Below are 22,530 nucleotides of genomic sequence, written 5' to 3' on the forward strand. Positions count from 1 at the left end.
ATGGAGTTGGTGGAGGATTTCTTTTTGTTTTTGGCAAAGGCTGACTGGACATTATGCTGCCAACCGTCACCTGTAGACCTTTTGAGTAGATTCCATCTTTTCATTGAACTTTGGGCAGGAAAGATTACTGTTAGATTACTACTCTCACAAAAAAATCTATATATTGGTGGTTGGAATAAAAGTGACTGACTCCCCCTTAAGTTGACATTTTGACTAAACGTTACACACACCCTGGGTTTCCATGGTAATATGTTTTGGTAATTTTTCTTTTTGGATATTGATTCCTCTCCTCTCTCTGTCTGCAGCTATTGTCCATGGCTCCACCCTCGAGGAAGTGTATTCGCAGGTGAAGCAGATTGTCGAGGAGCAGTCTGGTCCTTACATCTGGGTGCCCACCAAGGAGCGACTTTAAAGAAACACAAACATACTACAAAATCACGTTCACCACTCCTCTGATTTTCTTATATCGGCCGTCTCTCTCTCTCTCTCTCTCTCTCTCTCTCTCTCTCTCTCTCTCTCTCTCTCTCTGTCTCTCTCTCTCTCTCTCTCTCTCCCTATCTCGTAAACACACGTTACTGCAAAGACACACACACACACACAGATTAACACAAGCACATGAAGTGGGACTGGCTGGGACTGGCTGGGGACTACCTGGGACTGCTACTTCCTGGAGTGGGAGGGGCTAATGTCTGTCCAGCAGCCTATTTGTGGATCTTCCTACCGCTCAGTTCCTTAATGTTTAAGGAGGAGGTTCAAATCAAGGCGACATGTACCATTATCGGATTTGATTTAGTTATTGTTCTTCTTGTTGTCGTTGTCGTTGTTGTTTTCATATTAACAAAGGGTAATGCATTCATGTATGGGTTTGTAATGATAATATTGTCCCCAAGAGGCAGACTTTTGCACGCTGTAGCTTTAAGAGCATGTTTTTGGGACAAAATGTTGATCTTCCTCCCGTCTGTCTTTCCTCATGACATTGCCCTTGTTTAGTCTTTTTCTATCTCTCTCTCATGTCCCACCCTTCAGACTACATACTTAAGAAACTACTTGAAACCTAAATAACGTGCCCATCATTTTGGTATCAACAGACAAAATGAAATCATAGTACAATCATACTGTTTAGAGACATGGCTAGAAAATAATAATTTCAAATTTCTACCTTTGAGATCCATGTTGATATTTCCAGTGACAAGCAGGAATTCTCAATCAAAAGTAGAAGAGTTACATAGCTGTAAAATAGACAGTATTGAGCCTCATAATGAGTCCATTCAGAGCCCTGAGCCCTTATTTTTCAAAAATAATTTTCTAAAAGTATATCTTAGGACATATTTATCAAACTTTCTATTCCTATTTACAGCAGGGGGAGGGGTAATGTTTTTCAGTAGCTTTCAAGTAATCAGATGATTAATTACACTTAAAGGGAGGAACAGCCAATCAGTGAGAAGAATTGACCAAACATCTGCCACGTTCAGTTTTACTCAGTTATGTGATGCCGCACCACTTTACTGTTTAAAGTACATTTTATTTGTGTAAAATCCTCGATACCGTCTGTACAAACTAACGTAAAAAGTAAAACATGAAAAATATATATATATTTAGAATACATTAATATGCAAATATGGATGGATGAAGGGCTGAAAAAGAAACAACGGGAGAACTCAACTGCAGCAATAGTGAAACTGTTCTGCTTTTGGAAAAATACTGAGATGTAATTCAGTGCAACATTGATAACAGATAATGAGGATGCATGGAAAGTGATGCAAACAGAATAAATGTTCTTGTTGTTTGCACCTTGATGAATACAGACGAATGGAAAAATAGGCAAAAAGTATCTTACTCCAAATTAGACATGTTGCTTCAGGTACGATATTGTTCATGTTGCCCAATAATGTTGTGTTCAATCTTTCACCCATTTAAGAAGGTGAAAGTGGACGACTGCTTGTCCAACATTTAATTTTGGGCAGTTTGAAAAGTAGGGGCCCAAGTCCTCTGTTTACCAAACATGTATCAACCATGTCATCTTCAAACGAGGGCTTTTCTGCCTCCCCTCGTCCTCCTCTCTGTCCAATGCCTTCAGCCCCCCTCCTCCAGCACTCCAGCATAAAACACTGTATCCTCTTTTTCATCACACTATCATCACGATCATAATCAGCATCAGCATCAGCATCATCGTTATGGCTTTCCTTCATACTGCTGTTGCACTAATGAGGGCTGGTTCTTAAAGCATCTTGAGAGGGTTGATCCGATTCCCGCGTTTCAGGTATTTGGATGTGTGATTCGCTCAATTCTCTTTAGCTATCACTGATTATTGTGCTGGTTCAAAAGAGCTAACGAGGTTAAGGAACTCTTCACGGTCATTTTTGTGTAGTGAAAGACACCAGGTGGACTCTACTTTCATGACCCACTGGTCAACTGATTCTTCATGCCGGCCTTCTGTTCCCGTGTGCATGAACGACACGTGAAACTGGCTCCACCTGTAACCGAAGTGCTCCACACGTCGCTCAATGACGCAGGCACATCTATTCCTTCCTGTCATCCGGCATTGGGTTGTAGCAACAAAGGATTTTTCATGATCACTTTAATGTCCAAAGTTTGCCCCAGAACCGTTGTGAATCTGGGTTTCCTGCTTTACAGGGACTGCAGTAACTTTGCGGTAGTCTGTTGTTGCTGTCCGCGCCGTTACATGACCCTTGCTTGGCACGTCACCATTGGGCAGTATTTTTCATATCTTGTGATTGGTTTAAGGCTATATGTTTGTTTACAAAACATTTACACTGTATCTTTAATGTGCGTTTCTGTAATAACAAAGTCTGTGTAAATATACTATTTACTTGCTGGTGTAGTCTTGACCAAACGTATCTTTTCTGGGCTTTTATTCTGTGGTCATGAAAATAACTTTGGACTTTCAAACCTCTGCAACAGGTTGGCTGTTTGCAATTTGACTTTTCCCTTAAAGTGACTATTGATCAATGTTTTTACTGAATCCAATGTATCAATAGACAAAGACAATGTGAAAACACTGCGGCTATGCCAACAGATAATTATCAGCTCAATGGAACTGCACAGGGGTTCATTGTTTTGCTCTGCGGCCTAAAACATTACTTTTAGCGACTAAAGACCCGGATATTTCCCTCAGCAAGTGGAGGGAGTCCAAACGGGGCTGAAAGAGAGTGAAGTCACAAATGGCGTTTACCTGAAACGTGACGAAAACCCCCGTCGTTTGCCGTAACATTTGAAATACCAAGATGCTTTGAGTAACAAAGCTCCCGCGGACCTTGTCAGCCACCCACTTCCCATCTGCCCCCACCACACCCCCAACCACTCCTCCAAGCTGACTGGAGACCAGAGATGTACAGGAAAGACCGTTCTAAAAGGCCGGTCAATGGAGAAGCTCTGACCCAAATAATAAATAGTTTTGACCACGTGTGTTTCGAAAGCTTTAATATTTAATCACAGAATGTCAAGCTGAATCACGTCTTTCCGTCTGTAGTTCAGTGTGAATCCAGCCCCCCGGTGGTGTTGTCAGTTGACAGAAACGGGCTGTGGCTCGTAGCCGGGGCACCGTGCCGCTGTCTGTTAGAGTAAAGCACCGATGCAAATAAACTATTGAAGAGATGGATCTATATCTAAATGTTATAATTTATCCCTGCTCTGACTGCCTATTTTGGTACGATAAAATGAATAAAAGTCTATGGAGATTGAAGTCCTCGGCCAGAGATGATTATTCTTTCCGCATTGTGAATTGTGACTGCATGTTATTTGAAAGCTGTACATGTGGATACTTACTGCTTTACCTGCTTTGGGGCTGTGAAGGGGAAGCATCTTCTCGGGACTCTGAGAGGCTTGGAGCTGTTTAATTGCTTAATTGTACAAAACATGACTCCTTAAGGACATTCCTAGAATATGTAGATCCTTGACCCCTTCAGTCATTTACCGTGCAGCTGCTTTTGCATCTAATTCAATTGTGTGAGGTCAACGGTTGACGTTATCACTCTCCTTGAGTTCATCCGAAGTCACAATAGCCAATAGGTAATCAAAAGATAATTTGCGGCTGTAATCTGCAGAATGAAAGGCGATCTAAAACATAGATTGTTCAATATTGGCAAAAAATTAACCTCGGGATGTGAAGACAACGTGACACCTGTAAACCTGCGTAAGAAGGAAAGGCTCATCTTGAAGTTTTCCATTTATAGAGAGGCAATCCTATTCGACAGCAGATTCTCAGGTCAGCTGACATTAGATGACACTTTTGAGAAGGGAAAATAGCAGCAATGTGACATCGGTGTCATCCTTAATCCAGCACGTTGTCTTGTGAGTGATGAATCACGGCAATGTGAACAGATTCCCAAATAACTAGTGTCAGTTTCAACCACTTTGTTACTGTTCCCAGCTTTACCCTGTGTTGTGTTTTTATATTGCCTCATATATCCTGTTTGGTTTTAATTGTGCATTTTTTGAAGCACCAGAGGTATTTTCTGGTGTTGCTCTCATTACAGGCTTAAATCGTTTAAATAACTTCATTATTCTCATTACTTATGCTTAGTTAAAGTCCATAGTTGGCCCAATACCAGTGTGAAAGTGAACACAAATAAACAGATCAGAGTAATTGCATGCTTTTATGATTATGTTTCACCCCAAATATTTTAGCACTATAATTTTATCTCATATTTTCTAATGAAGCAGCTTCTTGCTACGACGTCTCCATGAGTCCTGCATCTTTGTTGGCGAGAATCCTATATCTAATTTTGATCTATGACTCTTTATTGCATGGCAGAAAAGTACATTAGGGGGATTTCTAAAATAAAAAATTATTTTGGATGAATGAGGAACTAAATTATTGTTACTGTTGTCAAAGTGCAGTTTGACAACAGTATCTGTTTAACATGTTTCTTTATATGGTGTAGATGACAATGCCACTATGGACAGTGTAACTAAATATACCTTGAAGCTTTTATAAAACTGTTATGTAGTAAAATGTGTATTAAATTATGAAGCCCTAATTCAAACCAACAACATCAGTGGTGGAGAGCAGATTAGGACCCTTAACCCCCCTAATAACCATTTTATGATCTTAAGACTTGGTCCACAATGCATCTTCAAATAACTTCATATAAATATCATGTACAAGACTAAGTCAAAAGTCAGAGACGACGTTAGCGACGTCAGCAGGTAAACACACGGTTTGGTTCCTCACAGCAGCGTAGTGAGAGTCGTGTCAAAGTGACCAACGGCTTCGCTGTGTTTGCATGAATCCCCTTTTTCCTTTTTCCCATCAGTGGAAAAGCACCGCACTGAAGAGCGGAGGTGTGGCTCTCTGAGTGTAAAAGACCTCTCTGTCTGGACTTTGGCCTGCAGCCATGCAGCGGCAGCAGAGACGTGTCGGACCAGGTACAGCAGAGAGGCTCGCTTCATGAACTCCACAGAGGTTCACATGTTAGAGCCGAAGGTCTTATGACTCCTGAAGGGCATGCTGTAGATGTAGAGTTATAAAGCACTAAAATATATATAGCCTCTTCTGAGCTCTGCACCCGGACTTTACGCTGAGCCTTAAGATAAAAAGCTGGACTTTGAATAAGCGGAATTATATAAAGCACAAGGAGAGGAAAAAGTAGGTTAATTCTACCCTATAGAGAGAGGAAGAGAGAACGAAGCCATGGCCATGTGGAGGACAGCCGCAGCTCTGCTGCTAATACTACAAACTGGTAAGATATCATTTATACAGTTAGATGACAAAAGCGTTTTCATTCATCTGAAATCAAACCAACACAAATACTGCAAAGAATACAAGACATTAAACATCCGTCATGATCGCCAGTAATATTTAAGCTTGATCATGGTAGCAATATTTTTCCATTTGATTATTGTTCATGTTTGATTATTTAAATGAGTTTAATTATAATGTATGCAGCATTCTATTCACCAAATGCTGTTTCATAAGCGCACTCATGAAGCAAAAGTTGCATTTGACTTGTATACTCAAAAGTGCTCTAGTTGATTTGTTTAATTGGGATAAAACTCTCCAGTATTTCACAATGTATAAAAGTAACATGTAAGGACTTGGGAAGCACCGTCCTGTAGCTCATACTGATGCAGAAGTTACAGTTGAAAGAGCCAAATGTAGCCATGGTCAGAGGATGTGTTCACGAATCAAGTGATGGAATGGTTTAATAAGCATGTATTTGTGCTTGCGTGTGTCTCTCTCAGTGTTTGGCCAGAGCAGCATCAGATGGTGCACCGTCTCAGACCCCGAGCAGAGGAAATGTGAGGCCATGTCGCAGTCGTTCGCCCAAGTCTCCATCCGCCCGTCACTCAGCTGTGTGAACGGTGCCACAGTCGAGGGCTGCGTTCAGAAACTGCAGGTCAGATTTTGACAATGAAAAACGATTAGAATCAAATCTGTCTTTTGCATTGTAAAGTATCTCATTAAATTAGTAATCCATTGACCAGTCAAATCATTAGAGGACTCTGAAAGCTAATAAAATACTGATTGAACAAACAATCAGGCAGCAGATAGGAACTAACGTTGTATGTCGCAATACACTTCATAATAGGCAATACAGCAAGCAACAAAATGCACACAGGGCTGTTTATTACGACGACTAACTAAAGAAATGTGTGTACTTGAGTTGAATTTTGAAACCTCATTTGACAATCTGACATTCCAATTTAGATTATTTGGGTAGACTTCATTATTTTAGAAGGAAAGTTTAATAATGTCTTCTCTTACTTTTAATTTGTCAAAAACTTTTCATGGCTGTCAGCGTGAGTCTTTTATCACTCTGATAAAGAGGAAACACCCTTCATCTTTTTCCGTGCAGAAAAAAGAAGCAGATGCTTTGTCCATGTTCGGCACTGACATCTACAACCTGGGGAAGACAGATTCCTTCAAGATGGCTGCCAGTGAATCAAAACCTGATCGTAAGATGTTTTGTTTTGTTTTTTCTGAAAGAGAGTCACAGGAAATAGAAGAAGCACACAGAGAGAAGTCAGAGAGAAAGTTGGGAAAGGGAATAAACTAATGAAACTTTTGCTGCTAAATGAAAATGATCAAATTAGAAGGGCAGGTTCATTCAGTATAACTGCTATAACGTTTGGCGAGCAAAAAAATGGTGCCAGGTTCATTTTATGCGTGTGTTTTCGATACGATTAATACCACTTTTCAAACATGGCTCGAGTCTTCACATGGGAAAACACATAGTGGTCAAAGATACATCATTTACATGGGATTCACATGTGGATGAGGAGGCGGGTCCATGCCGCTACACGCTGTTCTGTCAAAGGAACCTGTCACCTGACACTTTCCTGAACTTGGCGCTACTGGAAATTTTCTTTCTTTCCGAGAGTTGAATAAGAAGATTGCTGCCACGCTCCCCCGTGTGGGATATTTCAAATAGGGAGAAATAGTCAACCTTGATCTCAAGGCCAAAATGTCATACAGTACATTGTTCTCAAAGTACTCATAGCACGAACTGTGATTTGTGTTTTAACTTGTAGTTTTTTTTACTGCTGTTGTTGCCTCAGGAACCGGTGCTTCCTACTATTCAGTTGCTGTGGTGAAGAAAGCAAATCCCGGCATTAACATCAACAACCTGGCAGGAAAAAAGAGCTGCCACACTGGTAAAGGCCGAACAGCTGGCTGGAATATGCCTTTGGGGTATCTCATAGACCAGGGCTACATGTCTGTGGTGGGCTGCAACATCCCTGAGGGTAGGAAAACACGCACTATACACGCACAAACAAAGAAATGCACAGACGCATGTACAGAGAGCTGGAGAGCCGTGTGTTTGCGTGTTCAGGTGTGGCACATTTCTTCAATGCCAGCTGTGTCCCCGGAGCAAACCAGCCGGGTGACCCTGCATCGCTGTGTCAGCTGTGCAAAGGTGATGGAAATCACAAATGTGAGATGAGCAACAACGAGCCATACTTCAGCTACGAAGGAGCGTTCAGGTAACACACAGACGTTTCAGGTCTACAGAACTGTGTTTGTTTGTCAACTCTGAGACATAACTTGTATCCTTTCTCAAAAACAAAGATGTTAGAATATTCATCAAAATCAAAACCTAGTGTTAAATCATTTGTGCTATACGCGAGTATGCTCAACAGCAACATAACACGCTCATGCTGAGCAGGTATAATATTATCCATATTTAACATCTTAGTTGTGCATGTTAGACTGTTAACATTGTTATGAATACAAATGTCAGGGAACAGAAGTTTATAAGCTTCATGGACCAAGAAAAATTCCTGACAATTCTTTAATGTTAATAGTTACGAAAATAAGTAAGACCTGAAAAGTTGACAAACGTTGAAAATCCCTAGAATCAACCTGCTAGCGTGGATACAAACACACGCGAGCCATGATTTAATTGTGCTAGAGAGGAGACAACTCTGCAAGTATCGTGCACCCTTCAGTTTGTGTTTAATGCTGTAGGTGTCTGGCTGAGGATGCAGGAGAGGTGGCCTTCATCAAACACACAACGGTGGAGGAAAACACTGATGGCAAGTTCTCAGTTATCTCCGTAGTCACTAATGAATCGCTTATCACAGCAACATTGTTGTTGGTTAATTATGCCTGTTTCTCACCAGGTCGTGGACCAGCATGGGCACACAAACTGGTATCATCGGACTATGAGCTGTTGTGTATTGACGGCACCAGGGCCCCCGTCTCTCAGTGGAAATCGTGCCATTTGGTCCGCGTGCCATTTCGCGGGATTGTTGTGCGCAATGACGTGACTCCTTCTGTGGTGCTCAACATGCTGACGGAGGGCCTGGTACGTCCCAGCGGCTCCATGCGGTGATGCCAACCAAATGGGATGCTCTTAAAATAAATCACACTTGCATTTAACTACATTGCCTTAATTCTATCTATGAGACTTATAATGAGTGCAACTCGCCGTCTGCAGGAAAAGTCGAGCTTCAACATGTTCTCATCTACGGCGTATGGCGGAGGAACGGTACTCTTCTCTGAGTTGTCCTCCATGTTTCTAGCGAGCGAATCGGACGACCCCATAAAGTGGCTGGGTCGCCTCTATAACAATGCCATGAGAGCCATGGACTGTAAACGTGAAGGTGAGACTTGGTAGCCTCTGGACCACCTACTTAGCTTACATATAAATTGATCTTTCCTTCTGCACTACCCACACATGTTGTTTTATATTTACAAATACCCATTTCATTGCAAATGTCCCAGATGTGCTGCGCTGGTGTGTGCTTACCAGCGGTGAGCAACAGAAGTGTGCAGGCATGGGCGTGGCCTTCCAAAGCAAAGGTCTGACTCCGGAGATCAGGTGTGTCTACGGGGACTCTGTGACTGACTGCATGAAGAGAATCAAGGTAAATGTTGGTCTGGATTTGGAATCATCGACCAAAATATTTTGGCTGAAACAATTAAAACTTGAAGCAGCTGACAATATGTCAGAGGCTCACGTTCAGATGTCCACCGTCAACTGATGTTGTGACATGTCTGTGAGCTTGCATTCAAACCAATATCTAAAGGCGCCACCATCTTGAATAGTGTACACAACATTTTATTGCATTGATTTTTCATTTTGGAAGTCACTCTCCAATCAGTTCTTTTCATTTCTATGTAGAACAATGAGGCCGATGCCGTCACTCTTGATGGAGGTTACATCTACTCAGCAGGGAAAGACTACGGCTTAGTCCCTGCAACCGGCGAGAGCTACACAGGTAAAAGCACAAACACAAACATAGGCACGGATTGTCGTTTCAAACATCACAGATTAATGTTGTTCTTTCTCTCCAGAGGAACGCGATGGCTCCATGTACTATGCAGTAGCAGTTGTGAAAAAGAGCAGTGTTGACATACGTAACATTGACGACCTGCGCGGCCGTCGCTCCTGTCACACCGGATACGGTCGCACGGCTGGCTGGAACGTTCCCGTAGCAGCACTGATGGAGAGAGGCCTAATCACCCCTCAGCACTGTCAGATACCCCAAGGTCAGTGGGCTGTCGGGCGATAGTTTGATAGTAGCGGCTACCCTTTCTAGCACTCTTTTTATTACACAGATTCAAATCCAGTATGATTCCAAGATATTTCAAATTGGACACCACCATCAGGTGACACCTTTCAGTGGGTTTCCTTGTAATGACCATACAGACAGATATGAATTAGATGTTGAGGTGTACTTGTGAGTAGTTCAACCAATCCGACCCATGGGCAATGGCTGTGTGCTTGTTGGTAGCTTGCTAAAGAACCACTTCTTCGGCACACATTTGATTTTGACAAGCAGACTAAAGGCAGGCCGTCAATGTAAAAGCTAAACAAAAAAGGGCCCGGCATATATCCCTTCTGGTTTTAAATCTGAAATTGTTGTGTTTCCCATGATACTCAGCGGTTGGAGGGTTCTTCAAGCAGAGCTGCGTTCCAGGTGCCAACCTGCCTGGTTTCCCCGACAACCTGTGCGGTGCGTGTGTTGGCGACAGCATGGGAAAGAACAAATGTGAGAAGGGAAAAGACCTTTATGATGGATACGACGGTGCCTTCAGGTAACATCCCAAGCACCTCAGCCGGGTCACATGCCTCACTTGAGTTTGTCAGTTTCAAAATGTATTAAATGATAAAAATGTTACTGAATATTGAAACACACTTGACAGGTCTATGAGCTTTATCTTATCATCAGTTCAATTTTTTGTTAAACAAATTAGTTGTTGAAAATACACCTTTTGTCTTAAAGTCTATCATGGTATAAGGCTTTAAATTAGGGTTGTCAACATTAATGCACAAATCAATGTGATTAATGTGGCCTAGAATAATAACAACATTCATTAATTGCCACTAATCGAGATGAATGAATTTCAAAATGTGTGATTAATTAGTTAATTTTTTTTAATCTATTGACAGCCCTACTTTAAATACCTCAATGCTTGTGCGTGTCAGCTGCAGTTGCCATGGAGAAGAAGAAAGTCAGCAGTTTGAACTACAGGAGTAGAAAATCTTTAGACTTTTTATCAAAGAAGTATTTTCTCTGGCGTATCATCTTTGTTATGACGATTCGAGTCATAAGAGGGCCCAAAATACAGGAGGTTCTCCAATTTTTTCTCTGTTGTCTTCAATAGAAGAGTTACCTGAACTTACGCCAAATACTAAATTAGTTGTTCTATCCTTCAATTCAGGTGTCTCGCGAAAGGAGATGGAGATGTGGCTTTTGTCAAACATTCTACCGTCTTCCAAAACACTGATGGTAAGACAAGTAACTGTAAGATGCAACTTGTACTCCTCGGGTGAAAGATTTTAAGGGACGCAATTAACCAAGTCGCGTTTTGTGTTTGTTCAGGTAACTCTGGTGAATCATGGGCAACCGACCTCCGGTCTACAGACTTCCAGCTGCTCTGTTCCCAGAACACAAAAGCAGAGGCCACACAGTACAGACACTGTAACCTGGCCAGAGTCCCCTCCCACGCTGTGATGGTGCGGCCCGACACCAACATCCACGCTGTCTATGGACTCCTCGGCCGTGCACAGGTGAGACGTCCACGCTATTAGATCCTATTACTCACGCACAGAGACAGTTATTGGTTACATGCAGAATTTGTTTTCTTTATTGATAAAGCTGAATTTAGTTCATCTTTTCCTCTGATCCCCTGTTTGTCGGTCTGTTTCTTTGTAGGAATACTTCGGCAGTGACACGGGTCCTGATTTCCGGATGTTTGACTCACAGGCCTACAAGGGCACGGATCTCATTTTCAAAGACTCCACTGTGCGCCTCGTGGGCGTTGCTGACAGAAAGACCTACCAGGAGTGGCTGGGCCCGGGATACATTGATTCACTGATCGAGATGGAGTGTAACTCCTCGAGTGCAGGTAAAAACACACTAAATCACAGCATTCATTCTGTGACGTGCGAGTACAGCTGTCCTCGACTCCAATAAACGCCAAAAGATCTAAAAAGGTCACGGCTTTGTGAGAAATTGCAGATGAAATAATGGATGTCGAGTCTTCTGGGTGTAACGATGTCATTTTGAAATTGCGTGATCACGTAAAATGAATCTTTCCCACCCATGACAATTTCTGGGTCGATTGAAGAGGGCCAGAGCAGAAGGATTGATCTAACAATAAAAAGACTAAAAGACAGTACTTAATGATTTCTATTGTTTTTTCGTGTACAACCTCTCTAATATGTTTGATTGTTCTTCCTCTTGCAGTGATGTCCTCGGTGTGGCTGCTGCTGCTGGCCGCGTTCAGCTTCGTGCTAACCAACCTCTGCATGTAATGTGACACAGGTGCCCCGCCGCCTCGCTTACTTCAACCTTCTTCAAATCGTCCATCGTTGCCTTTGTCCATTCCAATTTAGCCCTGCTTTACTTAAGCCTTCTATCCCTGAATTAATGTTTGTATTTTAAAGATTGCACTATTTCTACCTGATTCTGTATTGTTTTAATACACGAGAAGATGGCATGTTGGAACCGCCTTTGGATTTACATAGTGTTAGTGGTAAATTAAGCACACTGTTACCTGTTTTTGGGGCAGATAAGAAACTTTACTGGACATTCGGCCCGTATGCCAGTAGGACATTCGGCCCGTATGGATCCAACACAATGAGAGAAGGTGTTGCGGCCACTTTGTTTATTGAAGGTGATCTGCCATATCAGTGTGTATGCTGCCACCTGTTACATTGCTTTAGTGGTTTGTGTATGCCTGTTTCATTTTAAAAAGAACAGACAATCTGATTTTTAACTTCACATGAGTCACATATAATGTTTTAACTTCCGGGTTCACCACGGAGTTCCTGAAAGGATCCCAGTTGCTTGCGTTAAGTGTATGTTTGAGACAAGTGATCGGGTCCAGTTGTCTTTGAAGAGGAGTTTATAGTTTTCACTCCCTGGAACCTTTAAAACTGCGTTGATTGCTACCTGCTGCGGATCATTTCCCCCCTTATTAGATGCTCCATGTGAATATAGAAGTCAGATGTCTGTTCTCTTCTGCTGCCACTTGCTCTGTGAGCTAACCGACACAGCCTTTCCTGAGTGGAGGTTGTGTTCATATTATAAGCTAATGCCATATCAGTGAATATGCACTAGTGGTTCTTCCATGCAGAGCTGTGCTGACGATACTGATGATGAGTGATTATCCATAGGCTGTTTACTTCATGCATTCTCCCCAAATACCAAATTATTAATACATGAATTATTAATTAAAAAATACAAATTAATCTTTTTTATTTTGTATTATTGACAGGAACTTATTTAGCAGCAGATTTAGCAATCTAAATAACCTCCAACTGCCGGCATTTCTCTTTTTAACCCCGTTGAGCAGGTAGCTCTGACACACCAGTCAGGTTCCATCACATTTGGGGAGAACATAAAGAAAGCATCCTGTGGTTCTTGCTACAGAGTGAATGACTTATTGTTTTCTCTGGCTGATTGACTCCATTTGGATTTTCAAACTCATGCAAGAGTGTCAAACGAATACAAAAGTATTTTAATGTTTTAAAACAAAATAAGGGTTATACTAAAATGCTCTGAAGTCCTCTAACAAAAACAAGTCACTCCAGAAATACCTCTCGAACTGAGCCGCTCCTGTCATATCTACTGTACTTTCTGTTGATTGCTGTGTATTTACCTGTTGAGATTTATTTTTATATGATGTTCAGATGCCATATCAGTGTATATGTGCTGACTCATGCTGTCAGAAAAAAATGCATTATCTTCCTCCTGATAGAAATACATATTTCTATGTGAAATTATGTAACTAATATTTAGTTGCCAGACCAGTGAGTCTGCACAAGTATTGCTCCATGTTTTCTATGCTTGTTCAAATAAAATAAAGCTATTCTTTCATTCAATGTTTTGTAATCCATGATATTTTTTCTGCAGATGTTCCAAGCTGACATATAAAGAGCCCGGTCATGCAGACATTTTGTATTGGGCCGTTAAGCCGAGCTACTAGAGACTTCAAAAAATAATAACTTGGACATTGCATTACAATAAGTGCATTTGGTTTCAAGATCAGCACTAAAAGGGTAGTGGACTAATTGTTTAATGATCCCAGCATATTTTTGATAAATTCACAGTAAACAGGAGATAAAGTCCCAATTGTCTAAAGTCCATATGACACGTCTTATTGGGATCATGTCAGGCAAGTTCTCACATTTGAAAAGTCGAAGATTATCAAATGTTTCCATTTTAAAGCACTTATGGTTGATTAACAAATCATCAATATAGTTGCCAAATAATGTTCAGATTGTAACTGCTGCACTAAAGTATAAAAAAGTAATTGGGTTATGGCTTTAGCCAAAGCCAAAGTTTAGAGAAATAGAGCCAGGACTCAGTCACTGTAGTGTACTGTGAGGGCTTTGACTACTTAGTAATAGTAAATCATTACATTGATTGCCACCAGTGGCCAAATGTCACAAGGGACAATAAAATGTGCTTATGTCTATCATTCTTTCCCGTGTTAAATGTAACCTTTGGGCCTACAAAACGTAAAAAGCCTTTTCTTACTGCAAGACCTTGACCTCATTGTTACCTTCACATAGCTACACAGAAATACTCTATACTCTGTGAGATCTAGTCCTGATGGAACTAACTTAACATGTTGTTGTAAACATAGTTTTTAGACTTGTTTTATTTCAATTTTAATATATGCACTGACTCGTAGTCAAAGTGCTGTTATAAATTATAATATTTATTCATACAGTCAGAAACAAATGGGGAATTAATTCATTGTCTGTACATATCATCATCATATCTTCCCCAATATGTACATTTTCCCAAGTAATATATCTGTTGTGTTGCATCAGTGAGACATATTGTTCACACGTCGCATTTCAACTCAACTCCATCAGTCACTGTTGCATCAACGCACCAGGAAAACCAGACATGCTGTCGGCTGATTGACCCTGGCCATCAAAAGGTGACCATCCACGGTCCCTTGAGCGTCCTCACTTCTTGATCCCCCTGGAGGCGTCCTTCCACCCTCCCTTCACCTCACTCACAAACGTCTCCCCGACTCTCTTCAGCCGGCTGCCCATCTCCCCCACGTCCCCGGGGACTTTGCCAGCCTCGTCCCGGACCTGCCGCAGCGTCTGTGACCGCAGGACCCGCTGCGAGGCGTCCCGGCCGGCGATCTGGGCCTTGGTGATGGCGTAGGCCGTGATCTGGGCCGCCCTGCGGATCGGACGAGACTCGGCCAACTTCTCCACGACGCGGTGGTTGTTCAGGAGGTTGAATAGCATGCGCGCGAGCATGTTGTCGAGTTAGCTTAGCCCGCTAGCTTAGCGTTGCCGTAGGTCAACTCTCGTGTAATCCCGCCCTGTAAATGACAATAACGTGTAGGTTGAGTTTAAATCGTCCGATCGGTATATTTGTTGTAATGTATGTGGTGTTTTATTTCAGTTATTAAAAAAGGTGGGACTTACTTACCAGCAGAACCAGGTGAACACAAGGTTGGTTTACAGTAACGCTAGATGACATAACACACCGAAGCGAGGCTGAAGTTGGTCTCAGGCAATATTTACTTAAGTTTCTTTAGAGAGACTCGGTCGGTCTGCACGAATCAGAACCTAACTTCACTCTTGTGGCCAGCGGTGTTCCGGACCTCTTTGCTGGTAACACCAGCCTGGAAAATACGTCCGGTTGAATGACGCGTACATCCGCTTTCGGCAACAGACGTCCCAGTTAATTTCCCGTATCACCCTCTCTCGCTTTCTCTCTCAAATTGTCCCCAGGTCGCGTAGGTCGCAGCTTCCCTTCACAACAAACCCGCCGAACGCGTGGAGACGACGAGGTGCGCCGCCGCCGCCGCCATGAGGGTGTTCCTGTTGTTCGCAGTGACCGTGCTGTCTCTGAGCCCCGCGGCGGAGAGCGGAGCCGACAAGAAAAAGCTACAGATCGGCATCAAGAAGCGAGTGGACAACTGCCCCGTCAAGTCCCGCAAAGGCGACGTGCTGAACATGCACTACACGGGCAAGCTGGAGGACGGCACGGAGTTCGACAGCAGCGTCCCCCGCGGGCAGCCCTTCACCTTCACGCTGGGCACCGGGCAGGTGATCAAAGGCTGGGACCAGGGCCTGCTGGGCATGTGCGAGGGCGAGAAGAGGAAGCTGGTCATCCCGTCCGAGTTGGGCTACGGGGACCGGGGTGCGCCCCCCAAGATCCCGGGAGGAGCGACGCTCATCTTCGAAGTGGAGCTGCTCAGCATCGAGCGGAAGTCCGAGCTTTGATGGAGAGAAGATGGAAAAGAAAATCCACTTTTAACGCGTAAGTTGTTACTGGCTGTTTTTTAATCTTTTTATTTTTACTCCATTTATTGATTTTGTACTATCGGGACCTTGAGTCTGAAATAAAGTTGCATTGGTTGGTTTATCGGTGCTTTTGGATTCGACAGATTGGGCCTCGGGCCCTGTAGTTCCCCTATTCCTCCCTTTACCGTGCATCGTGCAGGCTACTACACTATTCCTGCAATACAACACGGCCACAGCCCTCTGCTGAGGCAATTTGATCAAATGAAAATTACATTTGAAACAATGCACCAGAGAAGACACGATTTGATTTGCACTCAAATCACAGGCACCGTGGTAGTTTTATAAATCATACTGTCCATACACTTTCTGCTCATTTTTCTGTATTTGCATTTACTGAAAATAACTATGATGCAGCTTTTTTTGGTGCGAATTTCAAATTGCCATCACACTCCAGTTAACCAGAAACAAAATGGTTTAAAAAGCCATTGACATGGTTATTTAGTTTTTATGCTGTTTGTTTTTGATGTTGTAGGCTTCTTGACAGAAAGCATCTGCTTGGCTGTGTCCTTAGGCAATGTGCTGAGGGTATATCAACTGCATCTGCTGCTCAAAGTTGACATCTGAGCTCCTTGTTGGGGGATAACGGTTTCTTTCTAAAGAAACAATTGCTGTTTATTTTAATTAGATGCATGTTTTAACATTTCAGGTTCCAGGAGCTGCTGCAACAATACTACTTCGAGATCATCTGACCTCTGATGGTGACGACATGGAATATATGACGACAGAGTCGCTGTCCTCCTTACTGCTCCTTACTCACAAAGTTATAACACGATACAAGATGTAAGATGTAGGGCCTTGTTAAGCATTAATAGAACTGAAAGTGAGCAATTAAACCCAGTATTTGGCTTCAAGTCAATCAAGTCATGCCTGTAGTTGCATCCTTTTTTTTCCTTTTTATAATTGTCTGGGATTTTTATATAAGGGTTCATTCATATTTTTATAGTCTTTTCACAAAATCATTTAGTTGTTAACTTAGTCAAGTCAGGCAGGATTTAAATAAATGTCTTTCATCCATCATAATAAAATGATCTTACAAGAAACTTTGTGGTCTTCAATGGTTTTGTTGGACAAAAACACTTTTTACCCTCCTCCGTTGCTTTGTTTTTGTGTATTTGATGCATTAATCATAACAAAATGCCTCTTGATTGTGGAATCAATAAATGTATACCTATATGGGTAATGTTTTTTTTAAAGAAGTTTGTTAATTCTCAGAATTCGTCATCATTGATTGTGTTAACAAACTGCTTAAAAAAATCCATTACCCATTTATATATATATATATTAGACATTTGCAATATCCCAAAAAACAACGTATAATGGTGAGAAAACAAGAAGAGGTCCATTTGAATGATAGCCAATGACAAAATGGCAGCAGCCAATCGAGTGGCACCACATCTCACCGCCTGCCAGTTTCAGCTGTCATGTGACATTAGGCTATTTAATTGCTCTAAATGTTTACATTTCAATGACGTGTATTATGTGTATTTTATAATGACATGGATTTCTCCGTGAAATCCCCAAAACACATTTCGTATTTTATTTATTATTCAATGTTCATAAACCAATCAGTGCATCATGAACATACCAGCAGGGGGCTCCACTTCGTTAACACAGCTGGTGCTACTGACAGATGAAAGGTTCCTTCCGGAGCTTTTCAAAGGACGGACACGTGAACCGGAACTAATGTAAGACTCCCTGAGCGCAGTTGCGAGCCTGCCGCGGATCTGCAAGTCCTCCACAATGTCCGTTAAACTAAACGCATTGGTTAGCGACTCTTACGTTGATGTTAGTCAATACAGAGACCAGCATTTTAAGGTAAGCGAGGGGAACCCACCCCTATACCTCGCTTTGTAACGTCCTCCTATCTGACGCTAACTATTTAGCTTTTAGCTAAACGTTAGCAACTGCTCGCAAACAACAGTGGTCCCCCGCGCGCTTATTATGGAGTGGATGCCTTCTTTGTATCCTTAGATTAGATCTAAAGACATACATTCTACACATCGATGATAACTAAATGTGAATATTTATGAGAACACAAATAACCGAAGGGCTTGATATTGAGGGCTATTACTACAATGCCGCACGCTGCTTGTGTCTCCAGGGAAACCGCTATGACCAGGAGAAGCTGCTGAAGCAGAGCCACACTCTGTATGTCGGCAATCTGTCCTTTTATTCCACCGAGGACCAGGTAGGACAATCTACGTCACGGCTTTTTGGACAAACATGTGGGCGCATGCAGCACAATACGTTTCAGTCCAGTTCTTGTATTGGTCTCAATGTGCTCACACAAAATAGTCCTAACATGCATTTATCTCTTGACTGTATTTAAAATAGGGCTAATAAACCAAAACCTATTAGGTCTGTGTATTTGCATCACTGGCATTATTGGCGTTATGCACACAATAAAGTGTGCATCAAGAATAGTGAGAATTGCATTTGTATTACATTTCCTGTAACATCTTACATTGAGTTTTTTTTCTTTTTAGACAGTGGATCTGCTATTTTTTTTAACCTTTAATTACCCGGCTGTGACATTTTGTAAGGCTTGACATTTCCAGCAGTTAGAATTCTATTACAATTTTAATATATTTCACAATTTAAATGTTATTAGTGTTAAAACTGTTAAGAATAAACTCTTCTGAGGTGCTTGCTATGATCTCTCTGTGAACACTATTCTCACTTGTCTTTGTTATTGTTTGGTAGGTACACGAGATATTTTCTAAAAGCGGGGACGTAAAGCGCATCGTCATTGGCTTGGATAAAGTCAAGAAGACAGCCTGTGGATTCTGCTTTGTAGAGTATCCTTCTTTAAAATGAGTCATTCAACCATATTCACAGTAAACGCACCTCCACATCAGGAACGATCTATCTGCTTGGCGACTAGGCGGAGGTTCCATTCAGTACTACGTTTTATCAACAAATACCTTAACCCCATCCTGTACCAGATACTACACACGCACAGGTGCAGAAAATGCTATGCGCTTCATTAATGGCACCAGACTGGATGACCGTATCATCAGGACTGACTGGGACGCCGGCTTCAAAGAGGGACGCCAGTACGGCCGCGGAAAATCAGGAGGACAGGTGAGTACTTTTACTTCTAAGTCCTTAAGCAACCCACTGTGGCAACCACTGCTCGTAAGGTTTACATTGTGTATAGGAAAGCAAGCCAGGCATGAAAATCCCTCACCTTTCGGCGAAATTTGCCGTTTTGAAACCAAAATAGGTGACCTACGTGAATCGTGTAGATTCAATGAGTTTTTCTTTTTTGGGAGGGGGGGTATTCATATTCACTGAACTGCGAACAGGTGAGCGTGTCAGAAGGGAGCGCGAGATTCAGTGAATTGCGAACTTGGTGAGTGATGGTTTCAATAATTTTAATATTTTCTGGTATATCTAAGTTAAGTTACCCAGGAGCTTTGTTGACATAGACTTAGCTAACGTTAGCCACAGCTTGATGAGTTGAGTCATTTAACACAGCAGGAGAGAACGCGGCGTTGGCCAGCTAGCTAAAGCTCCGGTGGGAAATGATTAGCTAACGCGACCGTTTTCGAGGAGATAGCTTTTGAGGTGAGGGGACCGACGAGGCAGAAGGTGAATTGGTCCACCGTTCGATCAATAAGCAGACCTGCCAACCTGATACGCATTTTGACTTCAAAGTACGCTGGTACGATTTGTCACTCTAAACTAATTTTAGACTAGTTGACCAGCGCACATTATATGCAATGCAATATAATGCATGACGAGTAGTTAATGACTTGTCCCCTAGTTGTCAATTCCCACCCCCCCCATACATACAGGACAATACTCCTGGTTTGTAAGCGTAACTCAATTGAGGTAATGGAAGGTGTGTAGTTATTTGTGCCCCTGGTTGTGTTTTGTTCCTTCTTGTAGGTGAGAGATGAGTACAGGCAGGACTACGACCCAGCCAGAGGCGGCTACGGTAAGCTGGCGCAGCAGCATCGTCCCACAGAGGCTCGTAATAGTTTTTAGACTGAACGTTGCCAAAGCAGTCGGCCTGGACTACTCAGAGCCCCACCTTCAGTCCTGGATCAGATGAATTCTCCAACAAGGCCTCTACATGCTAGCCCAGATATTTTTGTCCCAGTGTGACAGCAAAGACTCTCCAGCATTTCTGCAAGGACCGTTGGACCCCAGAAACTAGCAGCTGTTTTTTATTTATTTTGTTCTAGTTGTCTGTGACTTTCATACCTGCTCTTGGTCAACGTGCTGCAGCCCAACGTATAGTGTGATCGCTTTCATTATCTCTATGGACAGATTCTGCATTCATTCGTAGAATCGCTAGGCAACCGGAAGAGAACCTGGCATCAGAAGCATGCTGGTTTCTATTTATAGACTGAATTTTTGGATTGAGCTTTCATGTGTGAGGAAGCTGTGAGCTAAAGCTAAAGAGGCACAATCTGTGAACCCGCCCAGTTAGCGTCTGACGATGATTAGCTTTTTATTGGCGGCAAATGATCTCCTAAACTGGCTACATGTGCAGCTGTCTAGTCGTGTCCATCGTATCTCAAACCCCAACTCCAGTCTCGCATCCCAAGTTGCTAATCGGACTCTAAGGGAATCCGGGCCTTGATATGCGCTGGCAGCACCGAAACCATGGAAGAAAAGTGCTGGACCACCAGAGGATTATCTGCATTCAGACTGATTGTCCTCCTCTCAGGCATACCATCAAATTCCCTTCAGGCTGGGGAACGTTCTGATAGCATGTAGTGTCTAGGTTGATGATTCATCAAATATCCAGACAAAGCGATCAAGTGCACGTTCCGTGTCTGTTAAAATGATAATATGCTGAAATAATAGAAAGGACTCATTGTGCTATCTTTATGATTTCCTTTGAATGAAAAATCGTCCTCAATTGGGTATACTTTTTTAAATAAAGATTTTTTTTCTTTTGGCTTATGAGTGATGCCTTTTTTTTGATAAATTCTAATATACATAGATCTATATTAGAAATGTATCAGTAGATAAAATCTGCTTCAATACATTTTGTGTCCACTGTGGGAATTGCTAACAAGTGGCAAACTAAACACGATGTTAAGCCTTTGCTTGGTGAAATCACTTTATTAATGTACAGATGCACACGTTAACATCCAACGGACATTGAGGAACGGGAGCTTTTAACAAAGTGATGCTGGAATAATTTCTCTCCTTTTAGGTTTCATTTAGTCTTCAAACTTTTCTCGTTCCCACTGCCTATGTTTACCAGCTATGAAAGCTGTCAGTTACTGGGAGCTACGCAAGAAGAGTTCAGTGGATTTTTGACTATCAAAAATATTGGCACAATGATGTTGAGAGTGAACTAAAACGGTAAAGTTGAGGCACAATTAGCCAAAATCAATGAGTTTGCCAGTTTGAGTGACTCCTTTCGTGTTTATATTATTATACTGGAGAGGATCTTGCTGAGCAGTCGGTAAGGGCTCCATTCTCAGACAATCCTCATTGCACCCATAATAAATAACTTGGTATGTTGGTAGTTCCTAAGCAGTCAGCTGGTCTCTAGTGAGGAGCAGAGGAGAACACCAAACAGGGGAAATTGACTCCTCAGACACATCATTGCATTAATCCGCGCCTCTAATTCCTGCCATCAGCTACGATACATTCCATTTCTAATAGTGTCCTCTGTATGCAGCGTGTTTAGAAAATGAACACAAGATGGCAGGAGAGTATGTGGGGGAACGGAGAGATGTGACAGTGAGGTTCTCACTGTGGCTGTTGAGTCAGACATCCTGTGTGAATGCATGACAACTATTAAGCAGCAGAGGAGTCAAAAATACTTATCGAAAAGTAATTGCTTGTCAAACGTTCTTTCATCAGCCCCACTCTCACTTCCCTGCATTCTCCATACTCCCCACCGGCGCCAGTCATCTGTCTCCTTCATTCAGCTGTTTCCACTCCGCCTCATCAGCCCTGCAGTAAATACCTGTCTGGTTTCCACTCATTCCCTTCTAGATTATCAGGGTTGCTTAAGCCATAAGTCCCCAAGTCTGGTACCCATCTATTCCTGCTCTTTGGCTGCACTGACCCTCCTGGATGTGTCAGAAGATGCAGAGATCTAAAGGTGAAACAAACAGAATCACCACTGTCACTGTTTCATCACGCTGCAGAGGGGTGAGAAGGAGCTGTGGCCTCAACTGCTGAGAGGATTGTAAAATGATGTCATACTATTCTCAATACCAGCAACTGTTTATGATCCATAAAAACTCTGCATCCAACTGATGTGTATTTGACATTTAGTGCAAGTGTGGGA

General features: G+C 42.3%; 5 protein-coding genes across 20 annotated transcripts in view; 4 read left to right on the forward strand and 1 right to left on the reverse strand.

Moving 5' to 3' along the window:
• Positions 1-3,703, forward strand: part of LOC120824323 (discs large homolog 1-like protein) — a 78,480-nt gene extending 74,777 nt beyond the window's left edge. For all 15 annotated transcript variants that reach the window (XM_078107934.1, XM_078107935.1, XM_078107937.1 and 12 more), the window contains one exon: positions 306-3,703. In XM_078107934.1, coding sequence (XP_077964060.1) covers positions 306-412 — 107 coding nt within the window. In that variant the 3' untranslated portion in view covers positions 413-3,703. The remainder of the gene's footprint in view (positions 1-305) is intronic.
• A 1,526-nt stretch (positions 3,704-5,229) lies between these two features.
• meltf (melanotransferrin) lies at positions 5,230-13,802 on the forward strand. 2 transcript variants are annotated; one of them, XM_078107940.1, is made up of 16 exons: positions 5,230-5,388; positions 6,205-6,359; positions 6,819-6,918; positions 7,522-7,707; positions 7,797-7,947; positions 8,432-8,499; positions 8,587-8,771; positions 8,904-9,069; positions 9,191-9,333; positions 9,591-9,687; positions 9,764-9,958; positions 10,354-10,507; positions 11,135-11,202; positions 11,296-11,483; positions 11,629-11,821; positions 12,163-13,802. In XM_078107940.1, the coding sequence occupies exons 1-16, from the start codon at positions 5,358-5,360 to the stop codon at positions 12,228-12,230; spliced, it is 2,148 nt and encodes a 715-aa protein (XP_077964066.1). In that variant the 5' UTR covers positions 5,230-5,357; the 3' UTR covers positions 12,231-13,802. The 2 variants fall into 2 exon arrangements, with proteins under 2 accessions (XP_077964066.1, XP_040041004.2); XM_040185070.2 differs by having other exon boundaries at positions 5,371-5,702.
• Positions 13,803-14,623: 821 nt separating this feature from the next.
• ncbp2as2 (NCBP2 antisense 2 (head to head)) lies at positions 14,624-15,206 on the reverse strand. Its single transcript, XM_040185073.2, has one exon. The coding sequence runs from the start codon at positions 15,204-15,206 to the stop codon at positions 14,901-14,903; it is 306 nt and encodes a 101-aa protein (XP_040041007.1). The 3' UTR covers positions 14,624-14,900.
• A 368-nt stretch (positions 15,207-15,574) lies between these two features.
• On the forward strand, positions 15,575-17,302 carry fkbp2 (FKBP prolyl isomerase 2). Its single transcript, XM_040185072.2, has 2 exons — positions 15,575-16,218; positions 16,909-17,302. Exon 1 carries the CDS (start codon positions 15,765-15,767, stop codon positions 16,179-16,181), a length of 417 nt encoding a protein of 138 aa, XP_040041006.1. The 5' UTR covers positions 15,575-15,764; the 3' UTR covers positions 16,182-16,218; positions 16,909-17,302.
• A 543-nt stretch (positions 17,303-17,845) lies between these two features.
• On the forward strand, positions 17,846-21,177 carry ncbp2 (nuclear cap binding protein subunit 2). Its single transcript, XM_040185071.2, has 5 exons — positions 17,846-18,077; positions 18,364-18,450; positions 18,966-19,060; positions 19,208-19,346; positions 20,157-21,177. The coding sequence occupies exons 1-5, from the start codon at positions 18,003-18,005 to the stop codon at positions 20,253-20,255; spliced, it is 495 nt and encodes a 164-aa protein (XP_040041005.1). The 5' UTR covers positions 17,846-18,002; the 3' UTR covers positions 20,256-21,177.
• The last annotated feature ends 1,353 nt before the right edge of the window (positions 21,178-22,530 follow it).

This window comes from Gasterosteus aculeatus, chromosome 8 (genome assembly GCF_964276395.1).
Source record: "Gasterosteus aculeatus chromosome 8, fGasAcu3.hap1.1, whole genome shotgun sequence".
Classification (NCBI taxonomy): domain Eukaryota; kingdom Metazoa; phylum Chordata; class Actinopteri; order Perciformes; family Gasterosteidae; genus Gasterosteus; species Gasterosteus aculeatus.